Genomic DNA, 17,289 nt, shown 5'->3' on the forward strand with positions numbered 1-17,289 from the left:
AACAAACAAACAAACAAACCAGAAATAGACCCTGGGTAACCTACTTAACCTCTCTACTTCAGTTCTCTCAATTGCAAAATAGGGATAATAATAGTACTGTCTCATAAGGAGGATGTGTTGATTAAATGCACTGGCCTGATACTTAATAAACACCTAATAAATACCAGCTATTGTGGCTGCTGCAGTGGAGATTTGCTCGACAGGTTGTAGGAACACAGAGAAAGAACATCCGAGTCAGAGATGGAGTGAGGTGAGAAGGGAGGAGGTGATGCCTCAGCTGAGTTTGGAAGGAGGAGCAGGGTTAGTGGATGAAGTGGGGTGAGGTACTCCAGGCAGAGGAATCAGCATGGCAAGGCACAGACATGGGATGGGATGGGATGGGATGGAGCTGCTGCAGATATTTTCATTTAGGCTGCAGCGAACAGAACCTCAGCTGTAGCCCAGAAAACACTGAGAACTCTGGGGCCTCTCTGGACGCCCTTTTGACTGCCTTCAAAGGCATCTTACCTTCTCTGTCATCTGATCCATCCAGGCTCTGCTGTCTGAGGCGGTAACTGCCCCAAAAAAGAAGGAAAGGAGAGCAGAAAATAAGTTTCAAACACAGAAAGAAACAACCCAAATTTTTATTGTATCTATTCTTTCTCCTAGATGAAAATGACTCTGGACCCACTTGCCTCCATCAACTTGGTCAAACCTAATGAGGCCCTGGGTCTCCATATGTGACTTCTCTGCAGGGCAGCAGCCACAGACTATGATATGAACGCAACTCCCACCCTGGACATGCCCTGCCTTTTACACTCCCATCTTTACCGAGAAACCTTTCTTTCTTTTTTGAATAAAAGTTTTAGGAGAAGGCTAGGTTTAGAAAGCTAGTGTTGCTTCTGCTCATCTGTATCAATAAAGCAAAACCCACTGGCCAGTACTCAGATACCTAGACATACAATTCTAAACACCACAGCATGGGAGATATGACATGGACATCGGTGCCAGTGTCCAGCCCTGCAGTTGAGGCAGCAGCATTAACCAAACCCTTGATTCAGGATGCATAACTGCAGCCAGAGTCATACTGTTTTTGAATGCTGTGCTCAACAAGGGCTGAACAGATAGTGACCACCAGGACAGCGCTGAGGGCAAAGGTCGCCAGAGGATGCCATAAGAATGCTGGAAACATACTCTTCTATTTCTTCAGAAGCCCTCCTTCCTGACCTGAAAAAAAGAAAGACCAGGTTTATGAGAACCCACTAGTCTCATGCACTGGTGTGGTAGGCGGGAGAGGAGGTTTCAAAAGTAGGGGCAAATTAGCATATTCCAGGTGCTTCATTTGTCTGGAGTCCTCTTTCTAGACCACGGCCCATAACGAGCATGAGAGAATTACAGACACTGTGATGCTTTCTTACAGCCTTATTTCAGAGTAACTCCAAATTAATCATTGAGTGTAAGTGCAGGTTGAGTGAGCAGCTCAAAACTCAAATGGATATATGATACAGTACCGTCCTTTCTTTCAACAATTAATTCAACAATTAAATAATCTGACCAACTTAGAGAGACCTTGGAACTTTGGGTGTTAGCATATGTAGCTTCCCAGGAGCAAGAGGGGCGAGTTGGCCACACAGTCAGGCTGCAAGCCCTGGGCCTGACTTTCCGTATTCCCCACATGAAGGCCCAGAACACGCTGTGAGAGTGGGTGAGCAGAGCCCTAAGACTTTCCATGAGAACGGGAAGCCTGTTTGCACACAGATGTTCATCTAAGGCAGTGGGTCTCAAACTTTCATGCGCATAAGAACCATTTGGGAAGCTTGTTAGACATGCAGATTCCTGGGCCAGGCAGTAAGAGAGTTCTGGATCAGTTGGTCTGGGAGAGGCGCAGCCCAGAAATATGCATTTTAAACAAATCCCCAGGAGATTCTAATAGAAGTAGGTCACTACTGACACTCTGAGAAACACTGATCTAAAGTCCTCTTAATGAGATTGGTAAAAACGTTGACAATTATTAAAATTGGTGTCAGGTACATGATGATTACTTTCCTGTATGTCTGAAAATGTCCATAATAACAAAGGTGTATGTGTGTGTGTGTGTGTGTGTGTGTATAATGAGTTCTTTTAAATTTTTAAAAGGACTCAGTCACCAAGACGGGCATGGTGGCAATGTCATAATGGCCAGGAGTCAGGACACACGAGAAGGCCCGGGACAGTGCTGGGCCCTCGCACCTTGTTAGTAAGAGCTTCATAGGAAACAACCAGCAATTCTCACAAAATGCAAGTAATTCCCCCACAACCCAGAGTATAATCAGAAATAAACCCAGTTTAAATAGACTACTTTCCATGAAATTTAGACCATACCAACTGCACTGTTTAAAAAAGAAAGAATTTTGGCAGAAGTCAGGGAGAGAGAAGAGCATGGGTAGGTAAAGTTGGGAGAACAGGATGGAAGAACTCTAAGGGGATCTCCCAGGCTGCAGTTTTTGACACCGGAGGGGCAAAGTAAAGAGACTGATCAGCTAGGGGACAGAAAGGGTAGGAGGGCCCCAAAGGTCACTGCAGTGGGGTGCCTGGGGCATCACGAGCGGGGTGCTGCAGGATGATGTAGGTTTCCAGTGCTGTTCCAGGCCAAAGGAATCCTAAATGGAGAGCACCTGGCAGCTGCCACAGCCCCCTTCTGTCTGTGCGGGAGGACAGACGGCTCTGCTCTGGCTTACCCCCGGTCCCAGGACCACTGCCTCTAATTGTCCTATAAACTGAAGCTGAACCTATAAACCCACAGTCCAAATGACTCAGTATATGTCACCAGTGGTAGAAGGGCTGGATGAAAACAGGATCAGAGAAGACAACGTGACTGAAGATGCCAGGCACACTAGGCCAGCACCTCACCTTCATTCTGTACCTAAGAGACACACGTATTGTCCCTAATGACCCTCAGGAGTTACGACTCAGGCCCTCCTTCCTAAGCAATGTGCTGTGGCAAAAGTAGTGGTGATGTTGTCTGAAGGAAACAATCATGCTAGCGCTAATCTTCGGGGGAAGGCTGCTTAAGGGCCGTTCATCCACTCAACACCCGAAATGGGGATGAATTTCACACTCAGCATCGTTGCTACTGAGCCCACACCCTGCTCTCTCTCTCCAGGGGGAACCCAGGGGTCCTCCCACATCTCACTCACCCCAAGGAAAGGAGCAAGATCAGAACGGAGCCCTCAGGTGGCGTTCTGTCTCCATGTATCTGTCTCTCTCTCTGCCAGATACAGCAGGTTCTGGGAGAGCCTTCTACCTGGGAGATGGAAAGGCTAGAGGGACCCTGGGCAAAGCCCTGGAGAAATGGCACCGCCCGCCTGCCTGTGATAAAACCTGCCACTACTGGCCCCATCTAGCTGGCATATAAGTTTTGTCTGGACCACACTGCTGTTTTAGTGTGAAACTGGGAGATCCTGTACAAAATCCAGATTTCTGAACTCTTCAGATATGAAGCCTGGCAACACTAGACCTGCAATTCCCACACGGAAAACTCTGGGGAGCCGAGCTGCGGCTGCTCCCGCTGGATGAGTGGGGCTCCCAGCCTCCCGGACCCTGAGGGCTCCGGTACCAGCTCTCCATCATTAAGCTTGCCTGCTGCTCTTCTTAGACAAGTTAAGAGGCAACTCAAGTCATTTCCTACAGCTAAGCAGCTACCAAAAGTGAGAAAGCAAACGGGAGATTGAGTGGGCATGTTTGAAGACAATTGGTAGAAAGCGCATTTCTTTACAGAAGTGTGAATATGCAAATAATTTGTGTATGTACCTTGGTAATATAATTGAAGAGCTCTCCTAAAATAAAACCCCATTTCACAGATTTACTTTACCTGGCTGGTCCCCAAAGGCACCTCTGGTCACACAATGACACACAGCCTGTCAAAAGGACACAGAATCCAGCACAGTGATTTTCACACTATAGGTCATGGCCCACTAGCGAGTCATGAAATCAATTTAGTGGATCACCACCAGCCTTTCTTACCTTTTTTCAATAGTCTAGAGTAGAAAACAGTGTGCTGCAAATAGTAAGAATAAGATTTACAAGAATTTTTTTCCAGTTTTATATACAGACATACCCAGTCATCATGCACAATATATTTTAAAATTATTGGTGACAGGTTAAAAAAACTGCAAACACAGTGGTGGACCACAGCCCAACAGGGCAGGTAACCAAAGGACTTGGGGCTGAAGTCCTGCATCCCACAGATGGTTGAGGGTGGAGGCTGTGAGTTCAGGGTCACCTCTTGCTTACATCCCACTGAGGAAACCAGGTGACCTGGTCCAGCCCGTGGCAGGCTGTCTGCAGAGCTGTAGTGGCTCTGCCATGGGCATTCTCACCGCAGGCCAGCCCACATGCCTCTCACCCCAGAAGAGGCTGTTAGAGGGCTTAGGAACCTGGTGATGATAACTTCAGGGAGATGCCTCACACAGGCAGAGCATTTTTCAGTCCGTCCATCCACACTAGCTCAGCTGAGGTCCGTAGAAGAGCAAGAGCAGACAGGAGGCTGAATTCTCCAGCTGCTAAGCGGGAAAATGGAAGCCTTTCCGCCTTACCCTTCTAGGTTGCCTACTTTGCTCGAATAAAGTGTTAATGAACTCTGACTTAACACAAATAAAGGCTGAGGGGAGGAAGGAAAAATCTTCACAAACTGAAGCCTCCATTCCTGAGTGATCCTAAGTTGGCTAGCCCAAAATTCTGACAAGAACCCATGGCATTTGTAAAAGCTAATCAGGTGTTCTCCATCCTGGTAGGCCCAGAAGTGATTCAGATCCGATTAGAGATGCTTGTTCCATATTCAGAATGTAAAACATAGAGGTTGCTGAACCAGCACTTTGAGAAGTTAATTAAATGCCAAGTTTCTTTTTAAAAGCTACTCCATCACTTGCTGATTGCTTTGGCCATTTTGCAGAATCAAGTTTAACTCTGGACAATGAGAGTTAAATGTTCCCTCTCACCTCCCACCTTTGGTGGAGATAGGGTGACAGAAGTAAGCACTCTCTGGCCTCCTGTTTCCAGAGAATGATGCACGGGGCCTGGCCAGTGACCTGGCAAAGGGAAACCAGAGCCATCTCTGTGTGGCCCTTCGCAATCACTAAAAATGCTCAGCAGGCCATTCTTTAAACATCAGGCTCTCAGGTGGAGAACTTTGAGGTTAAGGGCACTACCTTGGTATTCCTACCTTCATTTAAAGCCCAGTCCTTCAGGTGAACACTCAACCAGTCCCTCCTGGTTTTCACAGCATCCCCCACCCACCACCACCTCCCTGCTTCTCAAGGACCCGTGGCAGGTTTCCCCTCCATGGCGTCATGTATCCACCTTCAATTCTCAGGGGCAAGTCACTACCAGCCCCTAGCCCCTACAAGCCTGGCATAGGAAGGCTGATGGCTTTGATCCACAGTTAACATTTACTTGGCTTGTTGGATGTCAGGTACTTTTATTATATTCTCTCATTTACATATATTACTAAAAATAACAATATATATTATATATAGTATTATCTGTTACTTAATTATCATATTCTCTTATTTTATTGGCTCTGTTTTACAGATGAGGAAACTGGAGCTCAGAGAGGAAAAGTAACTTGCCTAAGGTCACCCAGCTAGAAAGCTGTAGGGCCAGAATACAAGCTCTAGGCTGTCTGGCATCAGAGTCCAGTTCTTAACCCCTACACAATACAGACACTTGGGTAGTTCCACACTGTGGGAAATCCTCATTCTACAGACTCTGCTTCACATCCAATTAATACTTTCCATGATGAGGATATATTTTCAACTTACAGTAGCACTATAGCTTTGCCAGGCCTGACAATTTGGTAGTTAATGTTGGTTTAATTGTTCTGTGTGATTTATTATGTATGTTTTATTTACAACATGACAGCTTGTGTTACGGCAAAACAAGATCCCACCCAGTTAAGTCACCTGTCCTCCATGAACTCTCCTGAGTTCTTTTGCTCCCACACTGTTCCTTTCTTTTAGCATTTAGAAGCCACTGACATTCGATGGCCATGAGGTGGTCAGCTGAGGACAAGCTCGATCACACCGGCACACGCTGTGACCGCAGCCACGCAGGCCCACTGCTGCGTCCTGGACCTGGGGCTCCGTGGTGAAGAAGTGCTGTAACATAACCCCTCCACCGCCCCCCGCCTGCAGAGTCTGTCTTCTCTGTCCTCCCCACTGCAGCAGACAGAAGGTTTCTGCGGGTTACGTGCTGAAGGGTGAAAGGCAGCCCTAATGTAGACATCATCTCAGTTAAAATGTTTCTATCGAGTTTAATGGAATACTGCAGAGATCTAAATGGAGATAAAGTACCATGGCTCAGAGAACAGCCAGGATGCTATCTTTATGCAGCATGACAATGTTCAGTGGTTAATTAGACACCGTTAACCTATTTTAGCAGGGGACATAACTGGGATAAATGGGGGGAAGTGTCCTTGAAGTCTCTTAATATCCACGGCACATACTGGACCCTAGACTCACCTCCCTGCTGCAAGACAGAACACGCTTAAAATAGAGCAAAGTGCCAGGTGTCTGCAGCCCTGGCTGTCCCAGCGGAAGGCCCTCTGTTAGTCCATCCCCCATGGACCACAGCGTCTGACCCAGAAAGGCATGTAAAGGCTTTGGACAAATGGTGACTACTGCAACTTGTTGCCGGTGAGAAAAACAGCAAAAGCCCCAGTGACGAGCTCACAGGGCTCCCATGACAAGAAGATCTCAGCAGCCAGGGGCCAAATTCAAAAAGAAACACCTGGTGAGGGAAAGAGCAGGAATCGGTTACCAGCTAAGCTGGACCCAAAGCTACTTTAGGTTTCCAAAATATATTACTCCTCTGGAGGAAAAGAAGTCAAAACACCGTTGTCTCGCAAAGTTTTCAAATCTCATAGTTTTAAACTCCAATCAAAATCTCACAAGTGCCTCTAAACCTCTTTGAGGTAAATTTTACCAACACATGAGAAAGAGGAGGTACTTTGTCCAGATCATGTAACATGTCACTAGCACATCCAAAATCAAGGCTCTACTTTATAATTATGTGACCCACCAATGAGTGTTTGCTGTGAAAACTCAAATCTGAGCAAGGAGAAGTTTGCCCCTGGAACCCTGGCAACGATGTGCATTCGGTATCAGGGACAGCAGACTGGTTCACTGGGTCCCTCTGCTCTAAGATATCCCTGCACCTACACTTCTGACAAAAAGCCAGATATTTCATGTGAGCTGAAGTTTTCCTTGGCCAAGAGCTTTCTCCTCACCGAACTCTCTCCTGGAAGTTGAAACCTCTACTCTTTTTCTCCCTTGGTTCCTAGTTCTTGCTATTCATGTGCTTAGTGTCCAGAATATATTTGTACGTAATGTTATTTTTTTCTCTTCTTTTAAAGATGAACAAGAACCCCCCAGCACCCACATTTTGGCACGTTGGCATTTCAGGTCATATCAGACCGGACTTAGCTCCTGCCAGCAGAATCAATGAGGTGTTTAGCAGGAAGAGGAAAACTGATGTCCACGTCCTGTTTGTAGACGGCTGAGCCCCATCAACTGTTACGAGGTAATTCCTGGGTGAAGTTTGCCCCCTGCTGGTCATATTCAAAATAACACCTTTGTTTTGACAGAGCATTTATTTATCAGGAGGAAAAAAGATTGAAATATACAGAAACATTTTTAGTAGCTAAAAATAATTATGGGAATATACCAAATGTATGTGTATGCCTGTTATCAATAAATTTTAAAAGTGTAAGAATTTAGAACCCTGTATCTTACCTTTCTCAAGTGAACATTTTATTCAGACACTTAATAATAGATAACTATCTACTAGGTACAAATGGGAGGTGTTGGGATTTAGAGATCTTTTGCACAGGATTTTACAATCGAGCTGGAGAAAAGAACGTTATAGAAATAACAGTAATACCTCCAGGAGACTCACGAACTACAGTGCCTGAAACTACCACCACCATCCACCCTGTGCATCTTCCAGATGAGGCAACAGAGACCAGAGTTGTTAAAACAACCTAACTACAGCCCCAGAGCTAGCTGGATACAGAACTGGAACTACAGACCAGTGTCCGCAATCATGCATCTACTGCTGGTTCTAGTATGTCCCAGACTTAACAAGATTCGTGAGGCAGATAGAAGCAAAATGTCACAGCAGTGAAGAGGGAACTAGCCGCTCCAGAAGGGGGAATCTGGGGAACTTCCTGGAAGACGTGCCAACTCAAAGATGAGTAGGCTTGTGACAGGCAGAAAAACTGCAGGAAGGCTGGAGGACACAGCCTGAATAAAAGCAGGAGGCATGAAAGGGTGAGGTGGGTTCAGAAAACAGCAGGGGACCTGGTGTGGCTGAAAATACAGCCAACGTGGTGCCTGCAAATGAGAAAGGCATCAGAGCCGGCTGGGTAAGCAGCCAGACTTAAAGAAGATGCTATTGCACATTGGTATCAATTCTATAAATTTAAACACTGCCACTGGTCAGGGATCAGGAGGGAACTGTGGGGCTAGGAATTAATTTTCACTGGGCTCCTTCGTTTTCCCTTCAAATTGTGTTAAGTTCACAGTTTAAAGAGGGGTTGCAATGAATAATATGCAACTCACCTCAGATCCTGCGGTATAAAGGCAATACATGAAGGGGTTAATGGAAAAAGTTCTGCTCTGCCTCCTGCTCTGGGAGAGGATGGGAAGGACAAGCAGATGGGGAGAAGAGCTGGAGGACAGTGTTTCCCAGACATCTGTCACCCTCAAGTGCCACCTTCATGAATTTTGCTTTACCTGGGTACTTTCTGTACCTACTTTATATTTTCAGGTTGATTCCTTACTTTTATTTTAATAAACTTAGTTAAAAGAAAACTGTGTCCTCAATGAAAAGCTGGCATTGCCAGCCATATAGAAGGTTACTGTATACATTAATTCAGGTTTTTAAAAATCACAAAATTTCTTTTCTTATAGCCAGATACTGCTGCTTGCCGAAAGTATGAGTCTACAGCTTATTATTTCTTTGTTAAAAAGGTAGATCAGTAAGGTTAGAAAGGTGTTAAAGAGCTACTAGCTGCAAATTGAGACTTTCCCACTGACATGATCAGAGGGACTGAAAGCTAATGGAAAAGCAAATAGCTTTGTGACTTGATGCCAATCTCTGGAAAATGCAGCTATAAGGACAGAGTGTGAAATGACACGCGATGTTGTGGTGGCTGAAACAAGAGGAAATCATGGGTCTGCAAGTCAGGGAGCAAACTTGATCAGTGTTTCTAGAAACCTTATTTTAGTCCATTTTTAACTACCAACTGGGTTGGGTCTTTCACTCCTAGAGAGAATCTTCTGCTCTGTAATGGAGAAACCTTCGAGTTTTCTTCCAGTCCCTTACCCATCATTTCTCTGTCCCTTTTCTACATCCTGTGGTTCCCCCAAAAGCCCATGGAGCTATTGAGACTCACCCAAGTGATTAGGCGCCCAAAGTGAAGGTGTTGAAGGTGTTGCACGTGACCCCCTTCCAGCTGCCAGCACGCGAGGCCAGTGGGGCAGTGCAGGGCATTGTGTAGGGCACCCACCCTGGTGACTCTGTTTAGATGAACCTGGACACCTGGCACTTCTAAGCCAGGATTTTGGACAATGGCCACTGGGAAGCCAGGAGAAACCAGCATAGCCACCAGTAACCAGCTGTGGTCGAGGGCAGCATGGGGCAAAAGTACAATCACTGGCAGACCCACTAGACCGGTAAAAGCCTCGGGTATGTGAGGGGGCTCTATTTTGTGTGTATATTTATAACTTCATATGCCCAAGCTGCTCTTCAATACTAAGACTGCTTTCAGTTACTTCCCAATAAAGGACTAAAAAGTAAAGGGAAGAAGTAGGTACGATGTTCACAGATGCACTTCATTTTTAAAAGTCTGAATCCATCAAAGAGAGGACAAGGAGATCATTTATGTCAGGAGAATTTTAACCAATGGCTGGCATCTCCAGTCACTCCCTCCTGGCTTTTAGCTGCTCACACTGCAAAGCAGCGAGTCCCTTAGTGAGACCGGCTGGCTCAAGGGACGCAACTTTTTTCCTTGAAAGTTTTTCTGTTCAATAAGATTGCTTCACATGATCAACATCTCATTTCGTGAGGGTCCCAGAGGATTGCAGTAAAGACAATTTTACTCTAGACTTGCTATTGCACAAATAGTATAGTGCATGGCCTTTCTATGAACTTGAGATAAATGCATGCAGTTCTCAAGGTTTGAGGATGGGTATGGCTGTATAATGAGAGGCACATTCTAGTACAACAATTAGCTATATGACCTTGGGCAGTGGGGTAAGGTGACATTTAAGGGCTTTTCTACCTCTAAGAGTCTATACCTGAGTCACTTAACCACCCCAGGCCTCATTTTCTCCATCTCTAAACTGAAGGGGCCGCATTCCACTACTCCAGCTCTGTGCATGACACTGCCCCTGCCTCTCCTGTGAATGGCCCTGGTCCTGCCCCACCCCCATCCGTTCCCCATTCACACCATTCCCTGTTCTGACAACCCCCAGCAACCCTCTCCCTACAGCTGGTTTATCCAGTCCTAAAGTATCAATCACTGTAAATGCTGGTGTGAAGGTCCCAGGGTCCATAGGGCAGGGAAAACAAGACAGGAAAAAAGGAAGGGAAGGAGGGAGGGGATGAAAGAGAAAGAAGAAAAAAAACAAAGAAAGGAAACCCTCTTCCCTTTATTCCACCATTTTTAGGGACAACAAAGCTAGCACATGCTCCCTGCCTGCCAAGGGCTGAAGACTTTTGCCTCCTTGGCCTCCTCTTTTCTTAGCTGTCGTCAAAACCTGGCACTACTCTCCCACCTGCACAGAGAAATTCTACTTCCCGCGGATACTCCTCTCCTGAATAACTGGCCCACTCTGAACCTTCCCAGTTGTTTCCTGCTCCCTGTGACTCCTCTCTATTTCCTTTCCCTCCAAGCAGCTGGAAAGAGGGTGTCTGCTTGGACCTGCTGCCCCCTCCAAACAGGGCACCTCAGAAACCAGCCCTCTGTTCTCCGGGTCTGGGGCTCAATCAGCCGGGATCCATCCAGCCCAGGGGTGGGTGCTGAGCTCTGATCTTGGGCCATGATTTGAACAACTGGCTTAAAACCAGTGGCTCTGAGTATGGGCGCTGGCGTCAGAGGGTTTAGATCAGTTCCACCATTCACTAGCTGTGTGCTCTTGGACAAGTTGCTCAAAGTCTGCAAAACTGGTGATAACGCCACCTTCCACTTTACAGGGTTGTTGTAAGAATCAAGCAAACCATTTAGTACAGTACTTGGCGTGTGGGAAGTGCTCAGTAAACAGCAGCTGTGTTACCATCATGATCATCCTAATTCCCACTCCAGTCTGCACTGCCTTTGCTGCTAATCCTGGCTTGCGATGCCATCTTTCTCCTTCTCGGTCCTCTAACAGAACAGAAGAGATGGGTGCTGGCTAGGCGTGCCCAGCTGAGTCGCTTCCTACGTTTTGCCTCTAGACCCACTGTTCCCTGTTTCCCACACTCCTGCTGCCCCTTGCTGAACCTGCCCGGACCCCTTAGCCTGCTAGGGGCGTGCCTGCACCACCTGGCCTGCTGCCGCCCATCCCCACATGAGAGGTGTTCTGCCCAGCTTACAAGCACAAGACTGGCCACTGCTTCCTACACCAAAATTCACTTAGCCTCCAGGGTTATCCCCAGGTTTCTCAGCATGCACCCCTCCTGAGTTTTCCATCTCCTGCTTTACTTTTCTGGCTTCTTGGTTCCCTTCCTTCGTTTCAGTCACTTCTATTTATCCCTGTCCCAAAGGCAACTTTTTTTGGCTTTTGAATCCTTTCCACAGGATTCCTCACTTTCAGGAAGCTTCAAGAATTACGTGGAATTGTTTCTGTGCTACACAGCATACCTACCCCTCTATGTCACATGACACAGTCTTTACGGTAGGACAGTCTCATCCACTGATTCATGTAGCTCAGCTTAACGGGGTCCACCACGGAAAACAGCGGGGCACCGACCCAAGCCATCTCCCCTTCCTCTTGATTCAAACCCCAATTTGGGGCAGCAATGAACCCAACTAAAAATACCCAATTCCCCAGCCTCTTTCTCATTGAGAGTTGGGCATCCAGCACATTTCTGATCAATGAGAAAAATGCAGCAGTCCTGACAAAGCATCTGCTCCCTCACCTCCAAAAGACAAATGCCTGTGAAGAGAGAGCCCTCTGCCTTCACCTCCATGTCACTCTCCCTTCTTCCTGCAGGAAAACAGCAGCTTAGAGGTGCAGCAGCCACCATTAGTCATGAGTGTGATGAGAAAGGCCCAAAGCTAATTAAGGTAGGTGGGTAGGAAGACGGAAAAAGTCCCGTCCCTGCTGTCACCATGCAAATGCCACACCAGCCCCGGACTGCAGAGCCCTGGACTTCCTGTTTTCTGAGACAAACTGCTTTTTGTTTAAGTCTCAGTTAATGGGATTCTCTGTTGCTGGCAGATGAATGCGACCTTAACTAACACAAAACATCCAGTGGCAAATGAGAAGTCATTCTAGCAGAGGCGGAACACAGAGCCTATGGAAAAACCGACCTCATGCTTTCCTATATGGCCTCATAAGAGAGAGCAATACTTTGAAACGGACACAAGGGGAGTGTAATTTTCCGGATGTGAATGAGCGACATCACCCAAATCCGCTGGAAAAAAGGTGTCAAACTCAGGGAAAAAGATGAGCAGACCTTCTCCACAACTTTGTCTAGTCTAAAAAGAGATACTCCACTGTAAAGAATGGAGCTGAGCCAAACCTTAAGAAGGGGACCCTACACTGGGAGAAATGGGTGTCTTTTTACATCTGCAAAGACCCCAAGATCATGCCACATCAAAAAGACGTTCTGAAGAGGTGTGATGTGTCCTTTGCACCACTGGTCATACACTTGTCAACACTTACGTGGCTCCCTCATCCCTCAATGATAATGAAGTACATGCCTGAAGGTCACCTGGCTCTGCTCATTCTAAACACACTGTGGCACATTCACGCCTGCACACACCTGGCCCCTGTGCCGAAAAGGCCTGCCCCTGCCTCTGTGTTTGTCAATGGTTTCATTTCAAGGCAATGGTTCACAGACTAAAATGCCTATTTCAAGCAGCCCTCTGGAAAGCATACTGCAGAAGTTCAAACATTCTCTGTGAAGTTGTACAGGGCTTCTGAATCCACTTAGTTTTATTGCTGGAGAGACAGAGCCCAAGGGTGCTGAGCTAGCAGCACAAGGTCAACCAGACCCCTCCCCCCAGGTCAGCACTCAGTGAAAAGAGCTCTTCTATATACCAAGGCTTAGAAATTTGGGATTTCCCACAATCAAGATATTTTAGCACTGTAAAAGGAACTTTGAGATCACAGTCTAAACTCCTCAGGGAACCTCTGCCCAGAGAGTCCACATGACTTGCCCCAAAGGCACATGGTCAGTGGCAGAGGGGACTAGACCACAGGCAGATGTCCCACCTTCCTAATGCTGCATGGGGCAAGCACGGTCCCAAGAAAGAAGGGAGACTAGAAATAAGCTCAGGAAATGGCCTCCAAGGCAAGAAATCCAACCACATTCACTGTGCATGTGGAGCATCTTGCTCCGGGCTGAGGGTCTCTGATGGCTCTGCCCTCAGCCTCCCACAGGCCGGGAACCAGGGGCAGGGAACTAGAACTAGCTCCTGAGCTGGCCGGCTGGGAAGGGATCCAGTCCTTGGAGGGCACTGCAGGGTTAGAAGGAACGATCATTTCCAATGCCTAATTGAGCTTAATGACTAGCCTAATTAGGCCTTTTAATGGCAGGACTGGCACAGCCTTGGCTCGCGCCCCTAAGTGCGGGCTGCACCCTTGGCACCCTCCGTCTCAGGGTCGGGCAGCTGGCTGGAGCACAGCTCTGCAGACAGGCAGGCCAGAGGAGGTGAAGAAGGGTGTAGGTCAGGCATTCCCTCCCTGCCGCTCCTCCCATGGGCTGAGCGTGCTGGGGCCATGTCAGAACAGCCCTCGGATGGCATCTGCCATGGCTCCACCACGTGCAAGGCACTGTCAGGGCTACGGGCACTGAACAGAAGGCAGCAGGGCCCAGGGAACCAGAGCAGACCCCACAGCCACATCACCTGCCTTCCAATCTCAGCTGGCAACTTGCTGTCTGTGTGACTTTGAGCAAGTTATTGAACCTTCCTGAACTTCCATTTTCTCATCCGTATGTGAGGACAATGACAGCACCTACCTCATGGGGTTGCTTTGAGGGTAAAGTAAGGTAACTGTGTTTAACACAGTGTCCAGCATGAATGCCATGGTAAATGGTGGTATGTATGTGTATTTACTTGTACTATTTATGTGTGTGTATGCGTGCGCGTGTGTGTGTCTTTTCTCATCCATTCAACAAGAGGGCTGGGCAGGACATGCTAGCTGTCCACACACAGGTTCTACAACATGGCCCCAGAATGCAGAATCTGGACCAGAGGAGGAAGCTGCAAATTTCCTAAAGATGAGCTGTTTACAAAATATCAGGGTAGGGGGCGGTAATAATGGCATAAAATTCAGAAATAACCTAAACGCCCACCGACAGGGAACAGTGCATCCATACAATGGGATGGTTATCTAGCAGTTAGAAAAATGAGGTAAATCTACCTGTACTAAGAGATCTTCAGGATGCACTGTTAAATGAAAAATGAAAAAAAACTAAGGAGTAGAATACTCTCATTATGATCCCATTTATGCTGAAGAAGTATAGTTTAGAAAATGTATCTATTATGTAAAAATGTATATTTATTATTGGTAAAAGAGCAATGAACTGTTATCAGAAGTTACTTCTAGAGAGAGGGCTAGGCTTGGAGGAGATGGTAGTTTCAGGCAAATTCAGCTTCGTCTCTCTTGTTCAAATTTGACATCATAAAAGTGCTCTTGGTTCACTGGCACAGCCTAAAAAGACTTTATAAAAAAGAATATGCTTCCATTGAGATCCCCAGCAATGGAGGGGGTCAACCAGCACTTGTAGAGACCCCAGACTTTGCCAGGAGATTGGAAGAAACCGGCTTTAATGTTCTCATTCCCAAACCTCTGCACTGTGGGATACTTCAGAGACAAAGGAATATTCCACAGGACGCTGTGCTTTGGGTTGTTGCCATTTATGGGATGCTTCCGTGGGCCTATCACTTCTTTCCTGACCCTCAGAGACCCTCCTGCCTTACAACCCCATGCTGGGCTCCAAGAAATGACTACCTCTAGTCACAGAAGAATCGACACTTCCGCAAAACTAGGAACCTATGCAAAGGGCCAAAAGCTGGAGCCCTCACAGGACATGCTGAAGAACCCATTCCAGAACCACTCCCAGTTTTCAGTTACAAAGATAAAATTCAAGAGTAGCTGAACTTGTTAAGAAAAGCTGAAGGCCTGAAGGAAAGCTGGAAGCAGGCTCTAGGGGAGGTGGGGATCTGAGCCTGAGCTTGGCAGCCTTTGGGCAGGCCTCCCCACAGGTAATGGGGAGGCTGCTCTGCTGAGGGCCCTTTGAAATACAGGGGAGGGCACCGTGTGGCCTTGGGGCTTCGCCTGTCCTCTCCCTGGTGCACAAGCTTAGGCAATACATTCCCCTCCAGTCACCGCATGCACTCCTCCCCTCCTTGGGTACTCACCCCTGCTCCAGGGAGAGAACTGGCTAGGGCCACTTGTCCGGAAGGCTGCTCTGCTTTTCAGAGCGGGGAGTGAAGAACCCAAATGATACTTGGCACGGGGCTTATGGCAACAGACTGCGATCACCTTCAACTGGGAGGCACACGACAGAATCGCAAGATTCCAATTATTTCATATTTAGTCATTTGCACAAGTAAACTGGTTTTGTGACATGAGCAAGCCATTCAGGGCCCTCAACTGCAGTGACTGTAATGAAGAACATCTCTGCTCTGAATTGAACATCACTGTGTCAATCCAAGTAGAACTGCATGAATATGCCCCCCACCAAAACCTCAATGAGAAAAGGTGGATGCATGCTTAACACCTCTTTCTTAGCTTCTGGGATCTATAGGTATCACATCTAAAGCCTTTGTGATACTTTCCAAAGGATCATGTTAAAGCTCTTACATGAATATACAATGAAAGTCTACTTTCGCAGCGTGGGAAAATATCATTCCTGTTGTTGGCTCATGATTACATTTAATCAGATAGGAAATTTTGGAGTACAGTATGCCTCTTAAAAAATAAGGCAGCTCTACTCCTCATTGAGATTCAGAAAGATCACCAAGTAACTGTTATATGATAAAGGGAAAATGCAGAAGAGGTATGTTACTATTTATGTGAGTGGATAAAAGAACCTGCATTTTTTTGGAAATGCATAGAGCATCTTTGGAAGGAAACACAAAAAAACTGATCAACAGTGATTGCCTCCACGGAGGGGAACTGTGTGCATGGGGAAGCAGGGGAGGGAGAGAGAGTCTTAATATTCCATAACCCACCCTTTTTACTTTTTGGGTTCTATGCTATGTATACCTCTTAGGTATTTAAAAATAAAAATGAATAAAATTAACTTGCTAAGATTTCTAATGTCTCAAAAAATGACATGAAATTACACAATGACTAGAACATAAGGATTGTATTGCCCCCACATCCTCCTCTCTTAGTCCCTTTGCAGAAAAGATTCACCTTTTCAACTCAGTTACATTTGAGCTTTAAGGCCAAACAGACTCTACCCTATACAAGGCAGAGTATTGTGACTATAAAAGGGACTCACTCTAATACAGTTAGACCAGGGGCACGTGCTGGCCAAGGGACAGTGTTCTGTCACTGTGTGCACAGAAAGTACCAGCACTTACCTTTACCTCTGCCCAAGCACAGGGCCTTTCGGGAAGGACCTCACTGGCGCACTTCAGGGCTGAGTAGGAAAACTATGTCCTGCCATTACCCACCTATTATTCCTCCCTGCCCACCAGCTCCCCAAACAAATGACATCTACAAAATATTACATGTTTATGAGAGGAAAGGCCTAAGGATACAATGGGCTTGAAATGTCCCACCCTTTGCATTATTTCAATAAGTATACTAACTTTTCCCAAGTTAGCTCAACATACATAATCCAGGTATTACCTCTTTCATCTTCAGATCATACTGAACATTTATGAGTTCCAGTAATAGACAATGTAATTAAATTCAAATTTTTAAAAAGTGCATTCTCCAAGTTCATTAAAATAAAGAATTATCTAGATCTACCTTCTACCATCTTTCTGTCCAAGCTCTGAACGTAAGTTGAGAGTGAACTAAGAAATTAGTCTTTGGAGAGCCTACAGAGAACAAACAAATGTAAGGTGTGCATTAAAAAGACATGTTGCGCATCTTACTA

At 46.5% G+C, this 17,289-nt stretch overlaps 1 protein-coding gene across 5 annotated transcripts in view; it reads right to left on the reverse strand.

Moving 5' to 3' along the window:
* IFT43 (intraflagellar transport 43) overlaps window positions 1-17,289 on the reverse strand; it is a 78,489-nt gene that overhangs the window by 21,525 nt on the left and 39,675 nt on the right. For 3 of the 5 annotated variants that reach the window (XM_036913124.2, XM_036913123.2, XM_057488304.1), the window contains exons 4-5: window positions 1,174-1,206; window positions 508-554 (exon numbers count right to left, since the gene is read on the reverse strand). In XM_036913124.2, the coding sequence (XP_036769019.2) occupies window positions 508-554; window positions 1,174-1,206 (80 nt within the window). Of the gene's footprint in view, window positions 1-507; window positions 555-1,111; window positions 1,207-3,155; window positions 4,471-17,289 lie in introns of those variants that run through there. The other 2 variants (XM_036913125.2, XR_005030437.2) reach the window with 2 other exon arrangements.

The sequence above is a fragment of the Manis pentadactyla genome, chromosome 11 (genome assembly GCF_030020395.1).
Source record: "Manis pentadactyla isolate mManPen7 chromosome 11, mManPen7.hap1, whole genome shotgun sequence".
NCBI classification, from domain to species: Eukaryota; Metazoa; Chordata; class Mammalia; order Pholidota; family Manidae; genus Manis; species Manis pentadactyla.